The sequence below is a fragment of the Xenopus tropicalis genome, chromosome 5 (genome assembly GCF_000004195.4).
Source record: "Xenopus tropicalis strain Nigerian chromosome 5, UCB_Xtro_10.0, whole genome shotgun sequence".
In the NCBI taxonomy this organism is placed as follows: Eukaryota; Metazoa; Chordata; class Amphibia; order Anura; family Pipidae; genus Xenopus; species Xenopus tropicalis.
The window spans coordinates 46,199,628-46,220,934 of NC_030681.2; the positions used below are offsets into that span (position 1 = coordinate 46,199,628).

The 21,307-nt window shown below is 39.8% G+C and overlaps 1 protein-coding gene across 2 annotated transcripts in view; it reads left to right on the plus strand.

Moving 5' to 3' along the window:
- Nucleotides 1–21,307, plus strand: part of ttc27 (tetratricopeptide repeat domain 27) — a 226,126-nt gene that overhangs the window by 29,295 nt on the left and 175,524 nt on the right. For both annotated transcript variants that reach the window (XM_002934458.5, XM_018094257.2), the window contains exon 6: nucleotides 9,426–9,528. In XM_002934458.5, coding sequence (XP_002934504.2) covers nucleotides 9,426–9,528 — 103 coding nt within the window. The remainder of the gene's footprint in view (nucleotides 1–9,425; nucleotides 9,529–21,307) is intronic.

Here is a 21,307-nt window from a genome sequence, read left to right on the forward strand (position 1 = left end):
GCATGGATTAGTGTTTTAGCTGTTGCTTGTGAAAGAAAGGGGCGTATCTTGGCAATATTGCGGAGGAAAAAGCGGCAGGTTTTGGCAGTGTTATTAATATGGTTAGAGAAGGAGAGGGACTGGTCAAAGATAACCCCAAGGCAGTGTGCGGAATTTACAGGGTTGATGGTCATGCCATCAATAGTAATGGTGAAAGGAGGAGGAGGGCCAGGTTTGGGCAGGAAGACCATGAGCTCTGTTTTAGCTAGGTTAAGTTTGAGCTGGCGTCGGTTCATCCAGGAGGAGATAGCCAGGAGGCAGTTACCAATTTGGGTTTGAACATCAGCAGTTAGTGCAGGGGTGTCTAAATATATCTGGATGTCATCTGCATATAAGTGGTATTTAAGACCAAAAGAAGAAATAAGGTCTCCTAGAGAGAGAGTGTACAGGGAGAACAGCAGGGGACCAAGCACAGAGCCCTGAGGCACCCCCACACTAAGCAGAACCGGGGTAGAGGATTTGTTAGCAAAAGCGACAGAGAAGGAGCGGTTAGAGAGATAGGAAGAGAACCAGGATGCAGCCTGATCCCGGATACTCAGAGAATAGAGAATTTGCATAAGAATAGCATGGTCGACAGTATCGAAAGCAGAGGAAAGGTCTAGGAGAATGAGGACCGAGTAGCGTCCTTTGGCCTTGGCAGTCTGGAGATCATTTGCCACTCTACATAAGGCCGTCTCAGTGGAGTGCGCAGGCCGAAAACCAGACTGCATAGGGTCCAGCAGATTATGGGTGCAGAGGAAGTTAGTGACACGAGAAAAGACAAGACGTTTCAGGAGTTTAGAGGCTAGCGGCAGGAGAGAGACGGGACGGTAGTTAGAAAGACAGGACGGGTCCAGTGTAGCCTTTTTAAGAATGGGTTTGACACATGCTTGTTTGAAGAGAGAGGGAAAAGTACCAGAAGCCAGAGAGGAATTGAATATGTGGGTAAGAGCTGGAGTAAGGGCAGGGGCACACTGTTTTAGTAGGGATGAGGGCATAGGATCCTGCGAGCAGGTAGTAGGCGGAGAGGATCGGAGAAGCTGAGAAACTTCAGACTCTGTTACGAGATTGAAGGAGCTGAATAGGGAGAGAGGAGATTTAGGAAGGTTGAGATTACCGGTATCTGAGGGTTTGGAAAATTGTTTGCGGATAGAGTCGACTTTGCTTTTAAAGAAGTCAGCAAAGTCCTGGGGGGTGTGTTCAGATATGACTGATTCATTAGGTGAAGGATGAAGTAGCGCGTTAAATATGGAGAATAAGCGCCGCGGGTTTGATTTATTATTGTTTATAAGTGTGTTATTGTATGCTTGCTTGGCCTGGGATAGGGCAGTATTGAGGCACACCATAAGAAATTTATAGTGGAGGAAGTCAGCTTTAACGCGTGATTTCCTCCAAATGCGCTCAGCAGATCGTGCACAGGAGAGCAGAAATCGCGTCTGAGGGTTAAGCCAGGGACGGGGATTGTGGGCACGACTGCGTTGGGGCTGCAGGGGGGCATGGATGTTAATTGCAGATGATAAAATTGATTTACCAGTAACTCAGGATCAGAGGAAGCACAGGAGGAGGAGAGGCTAGAACTAAGAGAGTTAGAGAGAGCAGTTATATATTCGCGTGTTGCAAATCAGGGTTTTAGGCTGAGAGTTAGAGGGAGAATGAGACACGTGCGAGATAGAAAAGGAGATAAGATGATGATCTGAAAGAGGAAAAGGCTCACTGTTAAATGTAGATAGATCTAGATTTTTAGAAAAGACCAGATCTAGAAAATGACCATCCTTATGGGTAGCTGTATTAGTCCACTGCCGGAGATCAAAGGAGGAGGTTAGATGGAGAAATCGAGATGGCCAGGGCTGAGAGGGGTCATCTATGTGGCAATTGAAGTCGCCTAAAATGATTGCAGGGGTGTCGGAGCATAGAAAAAAAGAGAGCCAGGATTCAAAGTCAGAGTTGTATTTTTTTCCTTTAATGCCTGTGCTAAGCATTAAGTACAGGGTCTAATGTGCCTCTGTTGGTGCTCCTTTTTTTCTGTCATGAATACACCATGCAATTTCAAGTGATTAACATACAAATCAGCATTTTTAGTGAAGAAAACTGTGGTGCTCAAATTACTGACACCCCTCTTTGTACTATTGCCCTAATAAGGATTAACTTCATGTGTGTTTTATGGGTGTTTTTTTTACTTAGATGATCATGACCCTAAAAATGGCTATTGTGCCATTAGCTTAAGGCAGTCCCTCAACTAATAAACAAGATAATGAATGCTAGAAAGGATTCCCCTCATAAAATACTGGATTAGGCAATATTTTTTCTGTTTAGACTTTGTTGTTATTGAGATTTTGTATGCTTTAGTATTATTTAAGAGGAAAGTAACACATACATGTTCATTCATTGATTTTATTGATTTTTTGACACATCAATCTGACATAGAGAGTCTGAGGTAACAGATTGCCTAATTAGGTGTGGAGGAAATAAGAGATAAATGACTCATATCCCGATAAGTGTTAATTACCATTTGTCAATCTTTGTACACATTGTACTATTTATTTTGCTGAGGTGTAATCAACCATAAAGTGCAAGGAAGTTTAGTTGTCCTAAATTGTGTAGGTCCATAACCAAACGAATCATTTCATTTTATCTTTTATTTCTCTGCCTTTTTGTACTAAGAGCATTTAAGTTCTACTCCAGTTGCAGTGTGCCATTACATTAGCTGGTAAATGTGTGTGTGTGTCAGTATAAATTGGATAGGAGGATATTAGTATAGATCATTAAACTCTAAAGCTTAAAAATGTCACAATATCACTTAAAACTAGTACATTTCATAAAGACCAAGAGAGCATCACATGCGTCTGGTTCTGGCAGATGAAAGATTAAAGATTTCCATTTGCACCAATTTTTTCACGCATCAAGCATTTGCAAGGAAGCAGCTGGGTAACAGCCTTAATGGGAAAAGTGACTGCGTGTCAGTGTTAAAACCCTTCATTAGGAACAAGATTTCTGAACTTTAAAGGGGCAGACAGCTTAAAAAAAGCCATTCAGTCTTCTTCTGTAGTGGAATGCTTGCTATAAGATGTCTATGAGTTAAACAAAAACTTTGCCTGCAGTATTTTGTTAGATTGATTATAAAATAACTGCTAAATAATCATAAATGTGTTGTCCTGTATTAAAAGGCGATTGAGGGGGATAGAGTAATTCTGGCTAGAACTAGGGTGACCAGATCACTAGAAAATTCAGGGACACGTCTAGAAAATTCAGCCAGCAGGGCTGAACCGATTGTAGTTTGATTAAATTCATGCTGCGTAGCTCCCAACTGTCCCGATTTTCATGGGACAGTCCTTTTGACAGCTCAGCCCCCAGTCCAGATTTTTACTGAAAAGTCCCTCATTTCCCTTTGATCTCCTGCACTGAATGCAAAAAAAGATACAAATTTAATTAAAAAGTAGCTTTTGGCAGAGAGCCCAGAAAGTTAAACACACTTCACCTGCATTTAAATACAAATGTTTCTCAAACTTAATTAAAAAGTAGCTTTTGGCTGAGACCCCAGAAATCTTAACGAACTTCACCTGCACTTAGAAACATTGTTTCTTACATTTAGTTAAATAAGGGTTTTTGGCAGAGAGCCCAGAAAGTTAACAAGCCACACCTGCACTGAGATACAATTTCATTTTTTTTTTTAACAAAACTGTAATAAAACATAAAAGAAGACCCCAAACCCCCGGAAATGTGTTCAAACTTCAAATAACCTACCAAATTTAGTCAAATGGGAGTGGTATTTACGGGTGTGGTCGCAAAAATGGGCGTGGTTGCAACACGCCCATTTTTGGGCACATCATTTCTTTTTGTCTTTCAATTTTCAAAATGTTGGGAGGTATGCATGCTGTCCTCCTACATGCATTTATTAGACGTGTCCCTGAATTTTCAGGAGTTCTGGTCACCCTAAGTTAAACATCATTAATACATTTTCTCTGCTTGGAGAATATAGTTACATAGTTACATAGGGTTGAAAAAAGACCAGCGTCCATCAAGTTCAACCCATCCAAGTAAACCCAGCACACCTAACCCACACCTACCAATCTATACACTCACATACATACACTATATATACAACCACTAATACTAACTGTAGATATCACAATAGCCTTGGATATTCTGATTGTTCCAGAACTCATCCAGGCCCCTCTTATAGGCATTAACAGAATCTGCCATTACCACATCTCTAGGAAGGGCATTCCCCAACCTCACTGCCCTCACCGTGAAAAACCACCTACGCTGCTTCAAATGGAAACTCCGTTCCTCTAATCTAAAGGGGTGACCTCTGGTGCGTTGATTGTTTTTATGGGAAAAAAGAACATCCCCCAACTGCCTATAATCCCCTCTAATGTACTTGTACAGAGTAATCATGTCCCCTCGCAAGCGCCTCTTTTCCAGAGAAAACAAACCCAACCTCGACAGTCTAACCTCATAGTTTAAATCTTCCATCCCCTTAACCAGTTTAGTTGCAAGTCTCTGCACTCTCTCCAGCTCATTAATATCCTTCTTAAGGACTGGAGCCCAAAACTGCACTGCATACTCAAGGTGAGGCCTTACCAGGGACCTATAAAGGGGCAAAATTATGTTTTCATCCCTTGAGTCAATGCCCTTTTTTATACAAGACAGCACTTTATTTGCTTTAGTAGCCACAGAATGACACTGGAACAAACAGGCAGGCACATCTGGGGTCCCTTTTGCGTCAAAAAAAGAGCCTATGATTAAGTACGAAATGCGTAAGGCTTTTGCAGTTGTTTTTTATGGAATAAATACATTTTGATACTTTTATCAACACTACAAGCTGCTTCTTGAAAACTTTTTTTGACGCAAAAGGGACCCCAGATGTGCCTGCCTGTTTGTTCCAGTATATTTCTGCATGACTCCCCAAGCTGATGGTCTGGGGCATGAGCACCTGGACCCACCTAAGTAGGGGGTAAGATTCTACTCTAATACAATGATTCTGTTAGTCTGTGAGATTTATGTATATATTTAACAGAATGACACTGCCTGAAATTAGACAACTACAAAAACTCCTAGATCCTTCTCCATTAAGGAAACCCCCAACAAACTACCATTCAGTAGATAGTTCGCGTGTATATTATTTCTACCAAAGTGCATAACTTTGCACTTATCAACATTGAACCTCATTTTCCAGTTTGCTGCCCAGTTTTCCAATTTTTTCAAATCGCTCTGCAAAGGATCCTGCATGGAACTTATAGTTTTGCACAATTTGGTGTCATCAGCAAAAATAGAAACAGTACTTTCTATGCCCTCCTCCAGGTCATTAATAAACAAGTTAAAAAGCAAAGGACCAAAGACTGACCCCTGCGGTACTCCACTAACCACACTGGTCCAATTAGAAAATGTTCCATTTACCACCACTCTTTGTAATCTATCCTTCAGCCAGTTCTCTATCCAATTACAAATATTATGTTCCAGGCCAATATTCCTCAATTTGATCATTAACCTTCTGTGAGGTACTGTATCAAACGCTTTAGCAAAGCCCAAGTAGATGACATCAAGTGCCCTTCCTGCATCGAGGTTCCTGCTCACCTCCTCATAAAAGACGACTAAATTAGTCTGGCAAGATCTGTTATAGTACTTACATATAGTACTTACTTTTATATATTAAAACATGGACAATGAATAGAAAATATAATGTAGTGGTATTTATTAATAGAAAAAATCCTCTTTCTGCCTTACAAGCTACTGTAGAGCAAGGACTGTAGAGCAAGTCAGAGGTAATTCATGGTATGCGTTTCTTGTTCTGTGCAAGCAGAGGCTTAATTACCAAATGTTTTAAAATTTTGCCAATAGCCTATTATAGAATTCATTAATTCATATTTTGTTTATCTGAGATATTGGACCATGAAGGATATGTGCAATATGAAATCATTTTGAAAACAATGAAATGTGCGTATCTATTCCAGCAAAGACCTAATAGGGAATCCTAAAGGATCCCGATTCATTTGAATACATTCTCTCCTACCTTTCTGCACATTTATCCTCCTTCCAGTAATACTTTCTGAACTTTTGGAATAATGTTCATATATATTCTCATAGTAGGTGAGGCTAAAATAATTTCTACTTTATTACCCTGTCATGTTGTGACTTGGGGTTAAAAAAAAAAACAAAAAAAACCCAGTGTTGTAAATTTGTATGTTATTGCTACTGTTTTTAACTAGATTTAGTATTCTGTTTTTCAAGATATGATAGGCACATTTAAAAGAAATATACATCTTTATAAACATATACACTTATATGTGTATTAGTTACAAAGTCACAGGCCTTTAACCTACAAAGTTAGACATACTTTTTATACACATAAAGTTTCTTTTTTGTTTGATAATACAGTGCTTTTAATAAAATTAATAGTCCTTTACTTTAGCTCCTTAAATAAGGTGCAGAAATGCATTTTATATGTGTCATGTATTTAAGTTGCTCCTTAATTGTCTCTAGAAGCTGGCATCTTCTTGCAGGATGTTCTCAAATTATTCTTGGCAGACCTATTCTTAGCTTACACTTTTTAGTGCCAAGTACAATAGCTCTGGGTACATGGTGCTGTGCTAGTTCTTATCTCTAGGTGTTGTGGGGACAATGTTTTTAAACTTGGTTGGGAAAAAAAGTCTTGTCTTGTACATTTCACCACCATAATTCAGCTCGGTGGTACCAGTTGAATATAATTGCTGCATATTAAATCACATAACAAAATGGATTTACTTAAATTGGAAACGCCTGACAGCAGAGGTGCCAAATTGTAGTGCTGTTGCCTAAATCAAGATCTGATTTGTTTTAGGTGACTGCCCTGATGCAGTTTAGCACCTAACGGGTAATGATATGTTGAATGATGTGATTATTGATTTACTGTGCCCTCTGATTATCCACAACTTAATACTCCCTAACCATGCAGATCAACACAGCACATTGTTCACCAACAAACCATATGTTACTGTTAAGTAAAAGTATACTTAAGTTTCATGATATAATATTATTGGCCTTAAGACTTGTGGCTTTATAATATCCAGAATCTCTTCTGTGACTAGAAGGGTTATTAATCAACACTTTTGGCAGAAGTTGTTGAACATGAGTAGGTACTTTTCCAAACCAATAAGGTCTGTCTGAGTTTGAAATTATTTTCCATGCAGGCACAGCCTTACTTTTTATCAAATATTTTTCAGTCAGTCTATCATATGTTGTACTGTATACATCAGAAAATTCAGAAAATGTGGATTTATTTTCACTCGTATCCAAATTGTCCTGCAATCCTAAACAACGCTTAAATACTTTTAAATCTCTGCTGACCTTCATGATCCCTCTTCTATCAATTTAGAGGACTTTGCAAACAATTTTTCAGATAACATCAACCAGAAATTTAAGTCCTAACCTAGAGTCTGGAACACAGTCATACCTTATTTCACTATTTGCCTCAACCCTCAAATCCTGCTTCCACTTACAAAAGGAGACAGTCTCTTTTTCTCCTGTCTAGCTTCTGTCTTACCACCCATCCTCTTGATTTCATTCTCACTCAATGAATTCCTCCTCTGTCGTCCATAATTATTTTAAACATTATGTAAGTCCTATTAGATCCACTTCAGTTTGGTGTCTGTCCCCACCACTCCACCCAAACACATCTTAAAGGAGAACTATACCCCTGGGCTATACTGCCTTGATCCTCCTCACCTCTCCTTTATCGCATAGTTTCTAAGTTTAACAACTGTCCCTATCACTAACCCCAAACTAAAACAGCAGAGTAGCGCAGCTGTGTACCTGGATGACAACTTCTTTGCAACTGAACGGTCTTCGGGTCCCTCCGCCGATACGGCGCAGGAAATCTGCTTAAACTGCACATGCGCAAGCAGAGTCCGTGTCAGTGGTGAGACCCGAAGTGTCTTCAGTTGCAAGATATCGGTAAAAAAAAAAGATATTGGCCAGGTACTGTGCTTCTCTGCTAGAAACTGTGCGATAAGAGAGAGGTGGTGGGGGGGGGGGATAAAGGCAGTGATAGTTAAGGGGGCTTTTATAGCCCGGAGGGTATAGTTCCCCTTTCAGCTTTTTTAAATGTAAATGTAATTTCAAGCATTTTTGCAATATACAGTTAAAAAAATATGCAGCCTTTTCATGATTTTTAATGTAACAATATTGTTTGGACCAGTAGCCCCCTGTTCTCCGGCTGACTACTTTTGAAACTCAAAAAAACGTAACAGTAGTGGACTGTTCTCAGCCTGCCTTCAGCCTGCATCGTGCAAATCCTACAATCCCCTGCACACATGATGTCAATAAGGAAAGGAACATCACAGTGCAATGCTTTGTGGGTTATGTAGTTCCTACATGTTGTCTGTTAACTGTGGAGAAGTTTTTACAATTTGTAACGTCAATGTTTTAGTCTCTTCTCCCGTTAGGATTTCAAATGATGCAGAAAGAATATGAGAAGAATTGTTTTGCAGCTGGATTTCAGCATGTAAAATTGTATCAATTCATACTTTTTTGAAGTAAAAGATTAAAGGTTTCTGAGTTGTGTGTGGCTCTTTAACAAATTTAGATCCGGAAGCCAGAGTATCTCTTTAAACAAAGTATTTGTTAATGTCCTCATGCTCCTAAAAAGTAATATTTACAAAACTGAACTGGTAATCTTTCTACACCTTATATCTTTTCTCCCGCCCTGAAATAACTCTTTCCCCTCTTGTTTACACCCACATCTAGCTGCTTACAAAATCTTGCTGCCTTTATCTTTTGAACCTTTCCTGCATTTGACATTTGCTCACACACAAGATGGCCAAACTTTTCATTGGTTCTTTCATATGCTACCTAGACTACTGTAAAACGCTTCACTTTAAACTTTCCCTGCCCCTCCCTGTTCAATACATCATACAACACTGCTGTCAAAAACATCTCTTCTTACTCTGCCCTTGCTGGCCTTCCCCTTCATGAATTCACTTGCAAAGCACTCAACTATGTTGTACCACCATACATTACATAGTACACCCTGAGACGTAACCTTTGCATCTAGGATGCTTCATTTTCTGCACCCATCCTCTGGAATTCTCTTCCTTTTCTGCAAATACAAATTTAAGGGCATTCTTGGCTCTAGAGCCATGAAGTCATATTACAAAGAGTGATTTGCATTTATTTGTGTCTAAGCATTTGGTGAAAAAAGCCAAAGAATTTGTCTGAATCCTAACTAAATCCCGGACTATACAATTTATATTCTAAAACTGTAGCCTCTAAAAAATGGCGTGCTCCAGTTTTCTGAATCAAATATCATGTTTTCATCATCTAATTATATATACTTTTTTAAATTGAGGAAAAGATGTAAAACACATGTTTTCTTGGTTTTAACATTTTAAACATATATTCATTGCTTTCTTTTTCTGTTGTATTCCTTTTAGATGTTGCCATGGTGGACCCTTCGATGTATTAATGTTCACCAGCAGTTGTTGGATGAGCGTTCTCCTGAACTTTTTGCCATTGCGCAAACCTGTACAAATGAGAGTAAGTAATTTTGATGCTTTGCAACATTCTAACTTTCTTAACCTCAGCTTCTATCTACTGATTAAACTACCCCGGCTAATTTCTAACCTTTGGATACTTAAACCTTCACTATTCTTTAAAGACATTTATATTTCTTATGTGTTACATTTTTCAAAAAATGTTTTTCAATATAGTTAGTTAGGCAAAAATTTAATCTATAAAGGCTGGAGTGGGCAGATGTCAAACATAATAGCCAGAATACTACTACCTCCTTTACAGCTCTCTAAGCCATTAGTAGTGAGCAACCAATCAGGGACTTGTGGGGGGCAGATATGGGGCATAATTGATCAGTTAGTTTGCATTTGAATCTGACCTGTGTGCTCACAAACTAACAGTTATGTCCCATGTGCCCCAGGAAGTAGTGATTTGGCTATCATGTTAGACATCTGCTCACTCCAGCCTTTATAGATTACATTTTTGCCTAACTAACTAATTATATTAGAAATGTTTTTTTATTTTGTGCAGTCTATCCATTTTGCCTAATTTAATTTTTACATTGAACTGTTTCTTTAATGGTTGAGGTCAGAGCTTTGTGTAGGTCAGTCCTCTCCTCTGCTCTCTGCAGCCACTTCTATATGGACATTGTAAAGTGTTTTCCTCACGGAATTGTCAAGAATGTTTTTTTTATGGTGTAGTGGCGCTTGTGTCAGCAATTATGGTTGTAACTAAGTAGCCAGAAGCAACAATTAGAAGGGGTGCACTGTCAACATTCTTTTAGCCACAGAGTGTGCCTTGGTAAATTGCTTTTTATATGATGCAGCATTTTTTCAAAGTTGTAAATGTTTCACACATTTTAGACTCTTTAGAATAACACAAGCATTGTCAAGATGCAATTTTCCTTTATCATTTTGTAGACATGCAACCTTTAAAAAATATTGTAGCATGTAATAAAAGTCATTAACAATAAAAACATGTGCAATGTGGACAATTTAATTTTTGCAAACTTACAAAAGTGTTTGGGAACCCCATTCCCCAGTGGAAAAAATATTTTATTTTTGTATAGCTTTTGCTCGTATGCAACAAATGTGAGTTTTTATAATAATGCTTAAAATACCCTACATTCACACAGGTTTAAAAATATGCACTATTCCTAATAGAAATTTGAATCGTAATTGCTATCTAATGAAGAATATTACTTAGCAAAAACTAAATTTTTAAAAATCGCTGTTGTATATAACTTTATTACATTCCTTATAATAAAATCTGAATTTAAAGTTAAAGATATTAATCAGTTTAATAATTTTATCTATGTAGCAGTTTAATTGGCTGTCAAGTGGGTACTATTCTACAGTTTGTTAGCAATATGGGTATACTAATTACCCTCCAGAGGGCATGGCTATTATAGCTGTGGCAAATAATCAGAAATGGATATTTTCACAGGCAATTATTTTGCACACATCCTCTAGTAGAATATGGTCATATTTTAGACTCCTCATTAAAATACACAGTATGTTGCTCTAAAAAGTATTTAACCCTAAATTATTATGCACATGTTGGTAACTGAAGGAAAAATGGGTCCTACTATCTTTTCACTGTGTCTGTGGTTTTATTTTTACTGTAACCTAGGGGGCACATTTACTAATTCACGAATGTCCGAAAAGCGCCCGAATGCGGTTTTTTTCGTAATGATCGGTATCTTGCGACTTTTTCACGAATTGTCGCAAATTTTTCAAACGCTCAATACGAAAAAGTTGCGACAATTCGCGAAAGTCGTAATGGCTATGAAAAAGTCGCGACAATTCACGAAAGTCATAATGGCTATGAAAAAGTCACGACAATTCACGAAAGTCATAATGGCTATGAAAAAGTCGCGACAATTCACGAAAGTCATAATGGCTATGAAAAAGTCGCGACAATTCACGAAATTTGTAATGGCTATGAAAAAGTCGCGACAATTCGCGCAAGTCGTAACGGTTACGAAAAAGTCATAACAATTTACGGATAAGTCGTAACGGCGACGAAAATAATCTAAAAAAATACGAAAAAGTCGCAATATGTTCGTTTTCCAATCCGAATTTTTCTCATTCGGATTCGTGGATTAGTAAATCAGCCCCTAGGTGTAGGTTTCTAGATTTGGGCAAATAAGCAGTACTGTGTTTTGATGTGCATTAAATTTATATTCAAATCTGTTAGGGCATGCTCATGCGGAATATGATGCTAGTTTAGAAGGCTGAGTTCTTTCTAGGGATTCTGTTACCCCACCCATACTTTCATTTTTTTTCACCTTTCTCTGTTCAGTTAAGCTTAATCTTACCATGCAGACAGATTAGATGATTGCATATCTCTGCCACATGGGAAGTTGCTTGAATTTACCATTATTCTATTATTCTTGAACATTCCTGTAGGTTTGAACAAATTTAAATTTGTAATTACATTTTCCAGGTAATTTAAAATACATTGTTTTCTATGTGAATCAAGCAACTAGTAAAATCAGTTTTTGGCCTCCTGCCTTTTGGTATTATGTTGGGTTGAAAACCCCAACATACTGTTCTTCGACTTCCGCTTCTTCTTCCGCTTCTTCTTCCGCTTCTTCTTATTCTTAGCGCCCCCCATTTTCTAAACGCTACTCCTCATACAGTTTTAGGGGTACAATACCCAAACTCCCCACACTTCATCGCCCTATAGCGGAGCAGGTTGCTTGTGCTTTTCTAAGTGATCCCGCCCCCCGTCTTTTTGTGGCGCCCTTCGGAACCTCCCAATTTTCCCATTGACTTTGACAGGGAAGATTTTCTAACTGCTGCCACTCTTACAGCTTTGAAGCTACAGCCCCCAAACTTGAATAACATAATCAAGGGGTCACCCCGAAACAGCGATATATGTTGGATGACCCCAAAGTGAGAGGGGCCAACAACAGCCAAAAAAATTTCACCTGTTGACTTTAATAGGGAAATTAAAACTGCTGCCAATCTTACAGCTTTGAGGCTACACTCCCCAAACTTGAATCACACAGTCATGGGGTCAGCCTGAATAAAAATATGATGATTGCTAGATGCCTAAAAGTGGGCGGAGCTGTGAACAGCCAATCAGATTTTACCTATTGATTTGAAGGAAATTCAACCTGCTGCCATTCTCACAGTAATAACACCAGGGTCCCCAAACTTTTTACACTTGGTCACTAGGGGAGTGCAGTTTTAGTTTTGAAAAGTGGGCGGAGCCACCAACAGCCAATCAAATTTCAACTATTGATTTTTATTGGTTTGATGCCCAGAATTCCCAAACTTTGCACAGTCAGACAGTGACTGAATATCCAAGGCTACTGTGATACTAATATCTACAGTTAGTACTAGTGGTTGTATTTATAGTTTATGTATGTGAGTGTATAGATTGGTAGGTGTGGGTTGGGTGTGCTGGGTTTACTTGGATGGGTTGAACTTGATGGACACTGGTCTTTTTTCAACCCTATGTAACTATGTAACTACTATGTAACTGGGTGACTACGCATTCAAGCCTGAATAAAAATATGATGATTGGTGGATGCCCAAAAGTGGGTAACTGTGGTTCAAGGTAAGAAAAAGTGGGCGGAGCCACCAACAGCCAATCAGAGTTTACTTAAAGACTTTCAATGGGGAAATTCAACCTGCTGCCATTCTCACAGAATTAACACCAGGGTCCCCAAACTTTTCACAGTTGGTCACTAGGGGACTGCAGTTTTAGTTTTGAAAAGGTGGGCGGGGCCACCAACAGCCAATCAGATTTCACCTATTGAATTTTATTGGTTAGATGCCAGGGTTCCCAAACTTTGCACAGTCAGTCACTGGGTGACTTCGTACTCAAGGTTAGAAAAAGTGGGCAGGGCCGCCAAAAGCCAATCACATTTCTTTCTTTGTTTTCAGTGGGGAAATTTTAACTGTTGCCATTCTCACATGTTTAATGTCAGGGTCCCCAAACTTTGCATAGTTTGTCACTGGGTGACTATGTTCCAAGTTTAGAAAACTTGGTTGGGACCAACAACAACCAATCAGATTTCACCTATAGACTTCATATGTTTAAATTTAAACTGCTGCCATTCTTTAAATATTAAAACTAAGGTCCCCAAACTTTGCAGAGCTAGTCACCAGGTAACTGCGGTTTAGAGTTAGAAAAAGTGGGTGGGGCCACTAACAGCCAATCAGACTTCACCTATTGATTTTTTTTGTTTAAATTTAAAATTCTGCTTTTTTCACACTGTTTATGTCAGGGTTCCCAAACTTTGCACAGTCAGTGACTGGCTGACTACATATTCAGGGTAAGAACACGTGGGAGGAGCCACCAACAGCAAATCCATTTCCTCCCATTAGATTTAATTGGTTTATATTTAAACTGATGCCATTATTTAAATATTAATTCCAGGGTTGTTAAAGTTTCCAGAGTTAGTCACTGGGTATTTGCCGTTCCAGGTTAGGAAAGTGGGCGGAGCCAATAAACAGCCAATAACATTTCACCTATTTACTTTCAATGGTGAAGTGTAAAATGCTGTCAGTCTCACAATTTTTATGCCTGAGTCCCCAAAATTTGCAAAGTTGGTCACTGGGGGACTGCAGTTCAAAAACAGGAAAAGTGGGTTGGGCCACTAACAGCCAATCAGATTTCATCCATTGAATTTTATTGGTTTAAATTTAAAATGCTCACACTATTTATGCCAGAGTAATCACTGTTTGTCACTGGGTGACTTCAACTCAAGGTTAGAAAAAGTGGGCGGAGCCACCAACCACCAATCACAATTCACCTATTGATTTTTATTGGTTTAAATTTTAACTGCTGCCATTCTTTAACTATTAATCCTAGGGCCACAAAACTTTGCAGAGTTAGTCACTGGGTAACTGCAGTTCCAGGTTAGAAAAAGGGGGTGGAGCCACCAACCGCCAATCAGATGTCACTTGTTGATTTTCAGTGGGGAAATTTAAGTTGCTGCCATTCAGACACTGTTAAAACCAGGGTCCCCAAACTGGCATTTATAAAGCGCCAACATATTCCGCAGCGCTGTAAAATAAGTGGGTTTCATACATTGGACATACAGAGTAACATATAAAGCAATCAATAACCGATACAAGAGGTGAAGAGAGCCCTTCCCAAAAGAGCTTACAATCTACAAGGCATATTTATGTTATATCTTTGCACAGACATTAGGCCACGCCCATGGATGATGCCCCAGGAGCTTAGTCTCTAATTGCATCTATTGAATAGAGATGTATACTCTGTAGTACTGTAGCTTGCTGGGTGCCCACTACAATGTGTTTTAAAGTGCATTAGTAACGATCCATGAAAAGTAATGTCTGTTTCTAGATGTCAAACCCAACAGCCGGAAACATTGTCCTCAAAGTACAGTGGAGACAAAGGGTCAGGGTAAGGGGCAGCAAATACTTTCTAACTAGAGAGACTTGTATCAAATAGCAATGTAGCAGCCATTACAAAGAGAAGAACTAGGCTGTATTGCTTTTTAAATCTGCTTCTAAGTTCTAGCTTCAGAAAAGAAAATATGGATCCTAATATGTCTCTTTCTCTCCCCAGTTTGATGGCCATGCTTTATGAATAACAACTGGCAAAGTCCACAGAAGTGTTTATCTGGTTACACACTAACCCACTGGCCAGTTCAACATGCTTAATATGCGTTTCAAAAAGCATCAGTTAATAGAGCTTCTCCTGCAGAATTCTGCATTGAAATCTGTGTGTTTTCCCATGCCAGATTCCCTTCAAAACTACCGTTCTACCTACTACAGTATTGCACTAGAGTCCCTGATTTTCTTATTTAATCCTCTACAATAAATCAACTAAGAACTTGCTATGCCACAAAGATTAGTAGTGTTTGCAAGGTAATGCTTCAGAGCAAATGCACCACGCAGCATGGATTAGAAGCTGAGGATGATTTTGATTTAGAGCAGTGCTGTCCAACTGGCGGCCCGCGACCCCCCTCTGTGTGGCCCCCCACCTGTCTGGCTGCTTTGATGGCTTACTCTTGTGTAAGCTTTAAATGGTATCAGTACTGTGATTAACTGGCCCCCTGCATGGTTCTCACCTCAGGCTGTAATCAGGCTGTATTGTTTAAATATGTAATCCCCTGTGTTGTTCACACCTTTTAATCTCTGTATTGTTCACCCCCTGCAGTGTTCACACCTCAGGCTCAGGCTGTAATCACCCCCATTGTTCCCCTGTTCACACCTCAGGAGCAGTAGAAACCCACAAATAATCCCTGCACACTACAAAAGGAACATATACTGAGGTGGTACTGCAATTAAAAAGTTTTTTAATATATAGTTATTGTGCAGACTGTAGGAGCAGTGCCAGCATTGTGTCACTGTAGACTGCCTGTGTGTGCCATACACACAGGCATCATAGGGCAAGCAGAGTATGGCACACACAGGCAGGGTAGGGAAGGCAGAGTATGGCACACACAGGCCAAGTATGGCACAAACCAGCCAAGAATGGCAAACACAGTGAAAGTATGGCACATGCAGGCAGGGTAGGGCAGGCAGAGTATGGCACACACAGGCCAAGTATGGCACAAACCAGCCAAGTATGGCACACAGGCAGGGTAGGGAAGGCAGAGTATGGCACACACAGGCAGGGTAGGGCAGGCAGAGTATGGCACACACAGGCAGGGTAGGGCAGGCAGAGTATGGCAGGTTTTTGCTGTACTACAACCATTAATACGGGTATGGTCATGTAATAACATGGGTGTGGTTTCAAGTGGGTGCGGTTTCAAAAAGGGGAGTAGTCAAAACTGGCTTCCATTATCGGCCCTCCACTACGTAGGTCGGAAAAATTCCGGCCCTCGGTACCACAGAAGTTGGACAGCACTGATTTAGAGCATTACTAGACAGAACACTGGGGGCTATGTAAAAAAAAAAGTGACTACGTTTGCCCAGGAGCAATCACCCATAGCAACCAATCAGCATTTAGAATTTGCTGGTCACCTATTTAAAAGCAAACACCTTAGTGGTTGCTGTGGGTTACTGCTACTGGGCAAACAGTGATTTTTTTACATATGTTGGATTCTTCCATTTATTTTATATTGTACACAGATGTCCAGGGTATGATAAGTATTTAACATACATTGACCAGCCAATGACTAGATGGGCCAATGACTTCAAGAAGAAAAGTCATATGCCAGATCTGTAGGGGGTAGAAAAGTTGTCAAAAAAAGTGCAAGAGTGCAGATAAGCGCAGAATGAAATATTTGCTTGTCGCAGGAAACACATCTGCTGGTTGTGGACAAATAAAAAAAAAAAAATGAGGCAAACAGAACAAACTCCTCTTATTTAGTTTAATCGTAACTACAGCCCATCAGTTTGCCCAGATGCAGCCCCTTTCCACCTGCTCATATGAACAGAACATATGTTGCCCATCTTAACTTGGCACAAGGTGACAATTAAAGAGATTTCATTGTTCCCTCCACCTTCATATCACTGGCAAACAGTCTCAGTGTTTTTAGTTATTATAGAGATCTGGAAAAGGCTGAAACCTCTCTAACATCAGTCTGACCACCCAGGGATATTTGATCAAATAACTTTCACATAATAGCCTTTGATGAGACCCATCATGTCTGGCACTATCAGGTCTTAGGGGGCATCTTGCAAAGGGCAAAGACGCATTGAGACAGGAATCGTCATGTTTTTCCCCCCCATATATAATATAAGGTTGAAGGGAGTTGTTGCTGGCAGGAGGAGGGCCGTACCATAGTATCCAACAGCTAGTGCTTTAATGGAGACTGTTACACAGTAGAAGCTGCGTGGAAATAAAAGTGCTGGGAATGAGACAACTGCTGATATTGGGGCACAGTATAACCTTCCAGTTTGGGGCAGCGCCACTAAACACACACTTGGGCTGCTGCTACTGCACAGTTCTGTTTGTCACTTACAGTTATGACTGTTCCTTGTAGGAGAGGGAAAGGACTTGCCCAGCCCTCATTAAAACAGTAAAACGCATTGTAAACCAATTGTATATTTGACATTATACAGTTAAAGGAAGGGGGAATATGATACTAGGAGAAAAGGCTGCATTTTGGGATACTGTCAGCCCCAGTGTTGCTCCATAGAACAAGTAGCCCTATCTGAAAACTGCTTTGATGACATCATGAGCTGTAAAAGACAAGAGAACTATATGGGCAGTAAGTTAACTGGGCAGCACGGTGGCGCAGTGAGTAGCACTGCTGCCTTACAGAAGCACTGGTCACCGTCTGTAAGGAGTTTAAGTGTATGTTCTCCCCGTGGCTGCGTGGGTTTCCTCCGGGTTCTCCGGTTTCCTCCCACACTCCAAAAACATACAGATAGGATCCCCCTACCCTTAGTGTGTGAATGTGATGAGTGAGTGATAAGCCAGTATGAATAATCTCCATGGTCGTGGAGGACTATACTGGCTTGAGTGAATGGGAGCCAGTATGAATAATCTCCACGGGTGTGGAGGACTATACTGGCTCGAGTGAATGTTTTGCAAAACATTTGTTTTCCCCCAAAAAGATACATTGAAGTCAATGGGCCCTTTTTATCATATGGGTTGTTTTGCAATATGAAATTTCAACATCCAACAAAATTTACCTAATTTATCTATATTTTTGGAGTTCATATAATACTTTTTTTGAAAAATTTACATTCATATATTTTCATAAAGGACGTGTCAACCCCAAAAATATTTTTTTGCCTCATAAAAGAAAATATAATTCAAGGCAACTTTCCAATATCAATTTGTTAAACATTATTAGTGCTTTAATAGTTATTGTGTTGGGTTGAAAACCCCACAGACTGTTCTTCCACTTTGGCTTATTCTTCCGCTTCTTCTTATTCTTAGCGCCCCCCCCCCCCATTTTCTAAACGCTACTCCTCCTACAGTTTTAGGGGTACAATACCCAAACTCCCCACACTTCTTCGCCCTATAGCGGAGCAGGTTGCTTGTGCTTTTCTAAGTGATCCCGTCCCCCATCTTTTTGTTGCGCCGCTCCGAACCCCCCAATTTTCCCATTGACTTTGACAGGGCAGATTTTCAAACTGCAGCTTTGAAGCTACACCCCCCAAACTTGAATAACATAATCATGGGGTCACCCCGAATGAAACAGCGACATTTGTTGGATGACCCCAAAGTGGGAAGGGCCAACAACAGCCAATCAAGTTTCACCCATTGACTTTAATGGGGAAATTGAAACTGCTGCCAATCTTACAGCTTTGAGGCGACACTCCCCAAACTTGAATCACACAGTCATGGGTTCAGCCTGAATGAAAATATGATGATTGCTGGATGCCCAAAAGTGGGCAAAGCTGTGAACAGCCAATCAGATTTTATCTATTGATTTGAAGGAAATTCAACCTGCTGCCATTCTCACAGTATTAACACCAGGGTCCCCAAACTTTTTACACTTGGTCACTAGGGGAGTGCAGTTTTAGTTTTGAAAAGTGGGCGGAGCCACCAACAGCCAATCAAATTTCACCTATTGATTTTTATTGGTTTGATGCACCAACAGCCAATCCATTTCCACCCATTAGATTTCATTGGTTTATATTTAAACTGATGCCATTATTTAAATATAAATTCCAGGGTTGTTAAATTTTCCAGAGTTTGTCACAGGGTATTTGCCGTTCAAAATTACAAAAAAAAGTGGGTGGAGCCACCAACGGCCAATCACATTTCACCTATTTAATTTCAATGGTGAAGAGTACAATGCTGTCAGTCTCACAATTTCTATGCCTGAGTCCCCAAAATTTGCAAAGTTGGTCACTGGGGGACTGCAGTTCAAAAATAGGAAAAGTGGGTTGGGCCACTAACAGCCAATCAGATTTCATCCATTGAATTTTATTGGTTTAAATTTAAAATGCTATCATTCTCACACAATTTATTCCAGAGTGCCCACTGTTTGTCACTGGGTGACTTCGACTCAAGGTTAAAAAAAGGGGGCGGGGTCACAACCACCAATCACAATTCACTTATTGACTTTTATTGGTTTAAATTTTAACTGCTGCCATTCCTTAAAATCCTAGGGTCACGAAACTTTGCAGAGTTAGTCACTGAGTAACTGCAGTTACAGGTTGGAAAAAGGGGGTGGAGCCACCAACCGCCAATCAGATGTCACTCCTTGGCTTTCAGTGGGGAAATTTAAATTGCTGCCATTCAGACACTATTAAAACCGGGGTCCCCAAACTTTGCACAGTGGTTTTTACTATATAACTGTGGCCCAAGATTAGAGAAAGTGGGCGGAGCCCATTCAGTGACTTCATGTTTTTCAACCCAACATGAAGTTTGTTCTCAAACTTACTTTTCTAGTTGATATTGAGTTTTTTGAAATGAGTATTGTCTCTCTAATGTAGGGTTATTTTGTTCAACCTAGAGAGCAGATCACCCTGGTCTGGGCCATTCCAGAACATTCATCCTCCTATGGTAAAGCAGCTGCTTTGTAGATTTAGATGTATGCTTGGGGTTGTTGTCATACTGAAAGGTGAAGTTCATTTTCAGCTTCCTAGCAGATGCTTGAAAGTTATGTGACAAAATGGACTGATACTTTGAGCTATTCATGATTCCCTCCACCTTGACTAAAGCACCAGCTCCAGCTGATGAAACTCTTCCCCAAAGCATGATGCTGCCATGTTTCAGTGTGGGGTTGGTGTTCTTGTGATGATGTTCTATGTTATTTTCCACCAGACATGCCTTTTGGAATTATGGCCAGATAGTTCAACCTTGGTCTCATCAGACCATAATACATTTTTCCGCATGGTTGTGGGAGATTGAGTATACCTTTTTGCAAAGTTTAGCAGGCTGTGGGTGTTTTTCTGTAAGTAAAGGCTTTTGTCATGCAACTTTACCCCAAAACCCAGACAAATGAAGAATACAACTGATTGTTGTCACATGTAGGGAACAACCAGTTCTTGCCAAGAATTTCTCCAGCTCCTTTAATGTAGCTGTTGACCTTTTGATGGCCTCCCTGACCATAGTTACAAGTAAACCCAACACACACAACCTATACTTACATAAACTATATATACAACCACTAATACTAACTGTAGATATTTTTATCACAATAGCCTTGGATAATATGCTTGATAATATGCTTGTTCAAGAACTCAAGACCAGTTTTCTCCTTGTCTTTTCACAAGTCTTGGAGGGACATCCTGATCTTGCTCCAGTCACTGTTGAGCCATATTTTCTCCACTCGTTGATGACTGTCTTTACCGTGCTCCATGGAATGTTTAATAATTTGGATACTTTTTTGTGCCCCTGTCCTAATTGATATCTTTCAAAGATGAAATCCCTTTCATGTTTTGAAAGTTCTTTGGCTTCCATAGCGTTTGAGTATGACACCAAAAATAATCCTACAGGAGCAGCCAAACTTGGTCTGGGTTCAATTAGAGCCACTTTAATTGATGTCAGGTGTATCCAAACACAGCCACATCCTTGATTATTAAAGGGTGTGCACTGTAATTCACTCAGTGGTGATTTTTGCTTTTCCTTATTTTACTAAAATGTTTCTGATTTGTTTTCAACTTTTTTTTTATAGAGGGCAATTTTGCAATAAAGGTGGGATAAGGTCTGTTGTAAACAAAAAAACATTTTTTTTCATTCACATATTTATACCAAGATACTAAAAGTGCCCTTGATTGCCTTGCCATCATCCTGCTATAGTATAGTTTTCCAGTGTTGAGTATGTAGAGTCGTTTTGAAGAATAATATCTTAGCTCTGCTCTCTTTCTTGGTGCTACAATTTACCTTTTATGGGAGGCTGATTAGATTCATGTATTCATACTGACAAGATGTATGGAGCTGATAATTTTTGTTGCTATGCTCA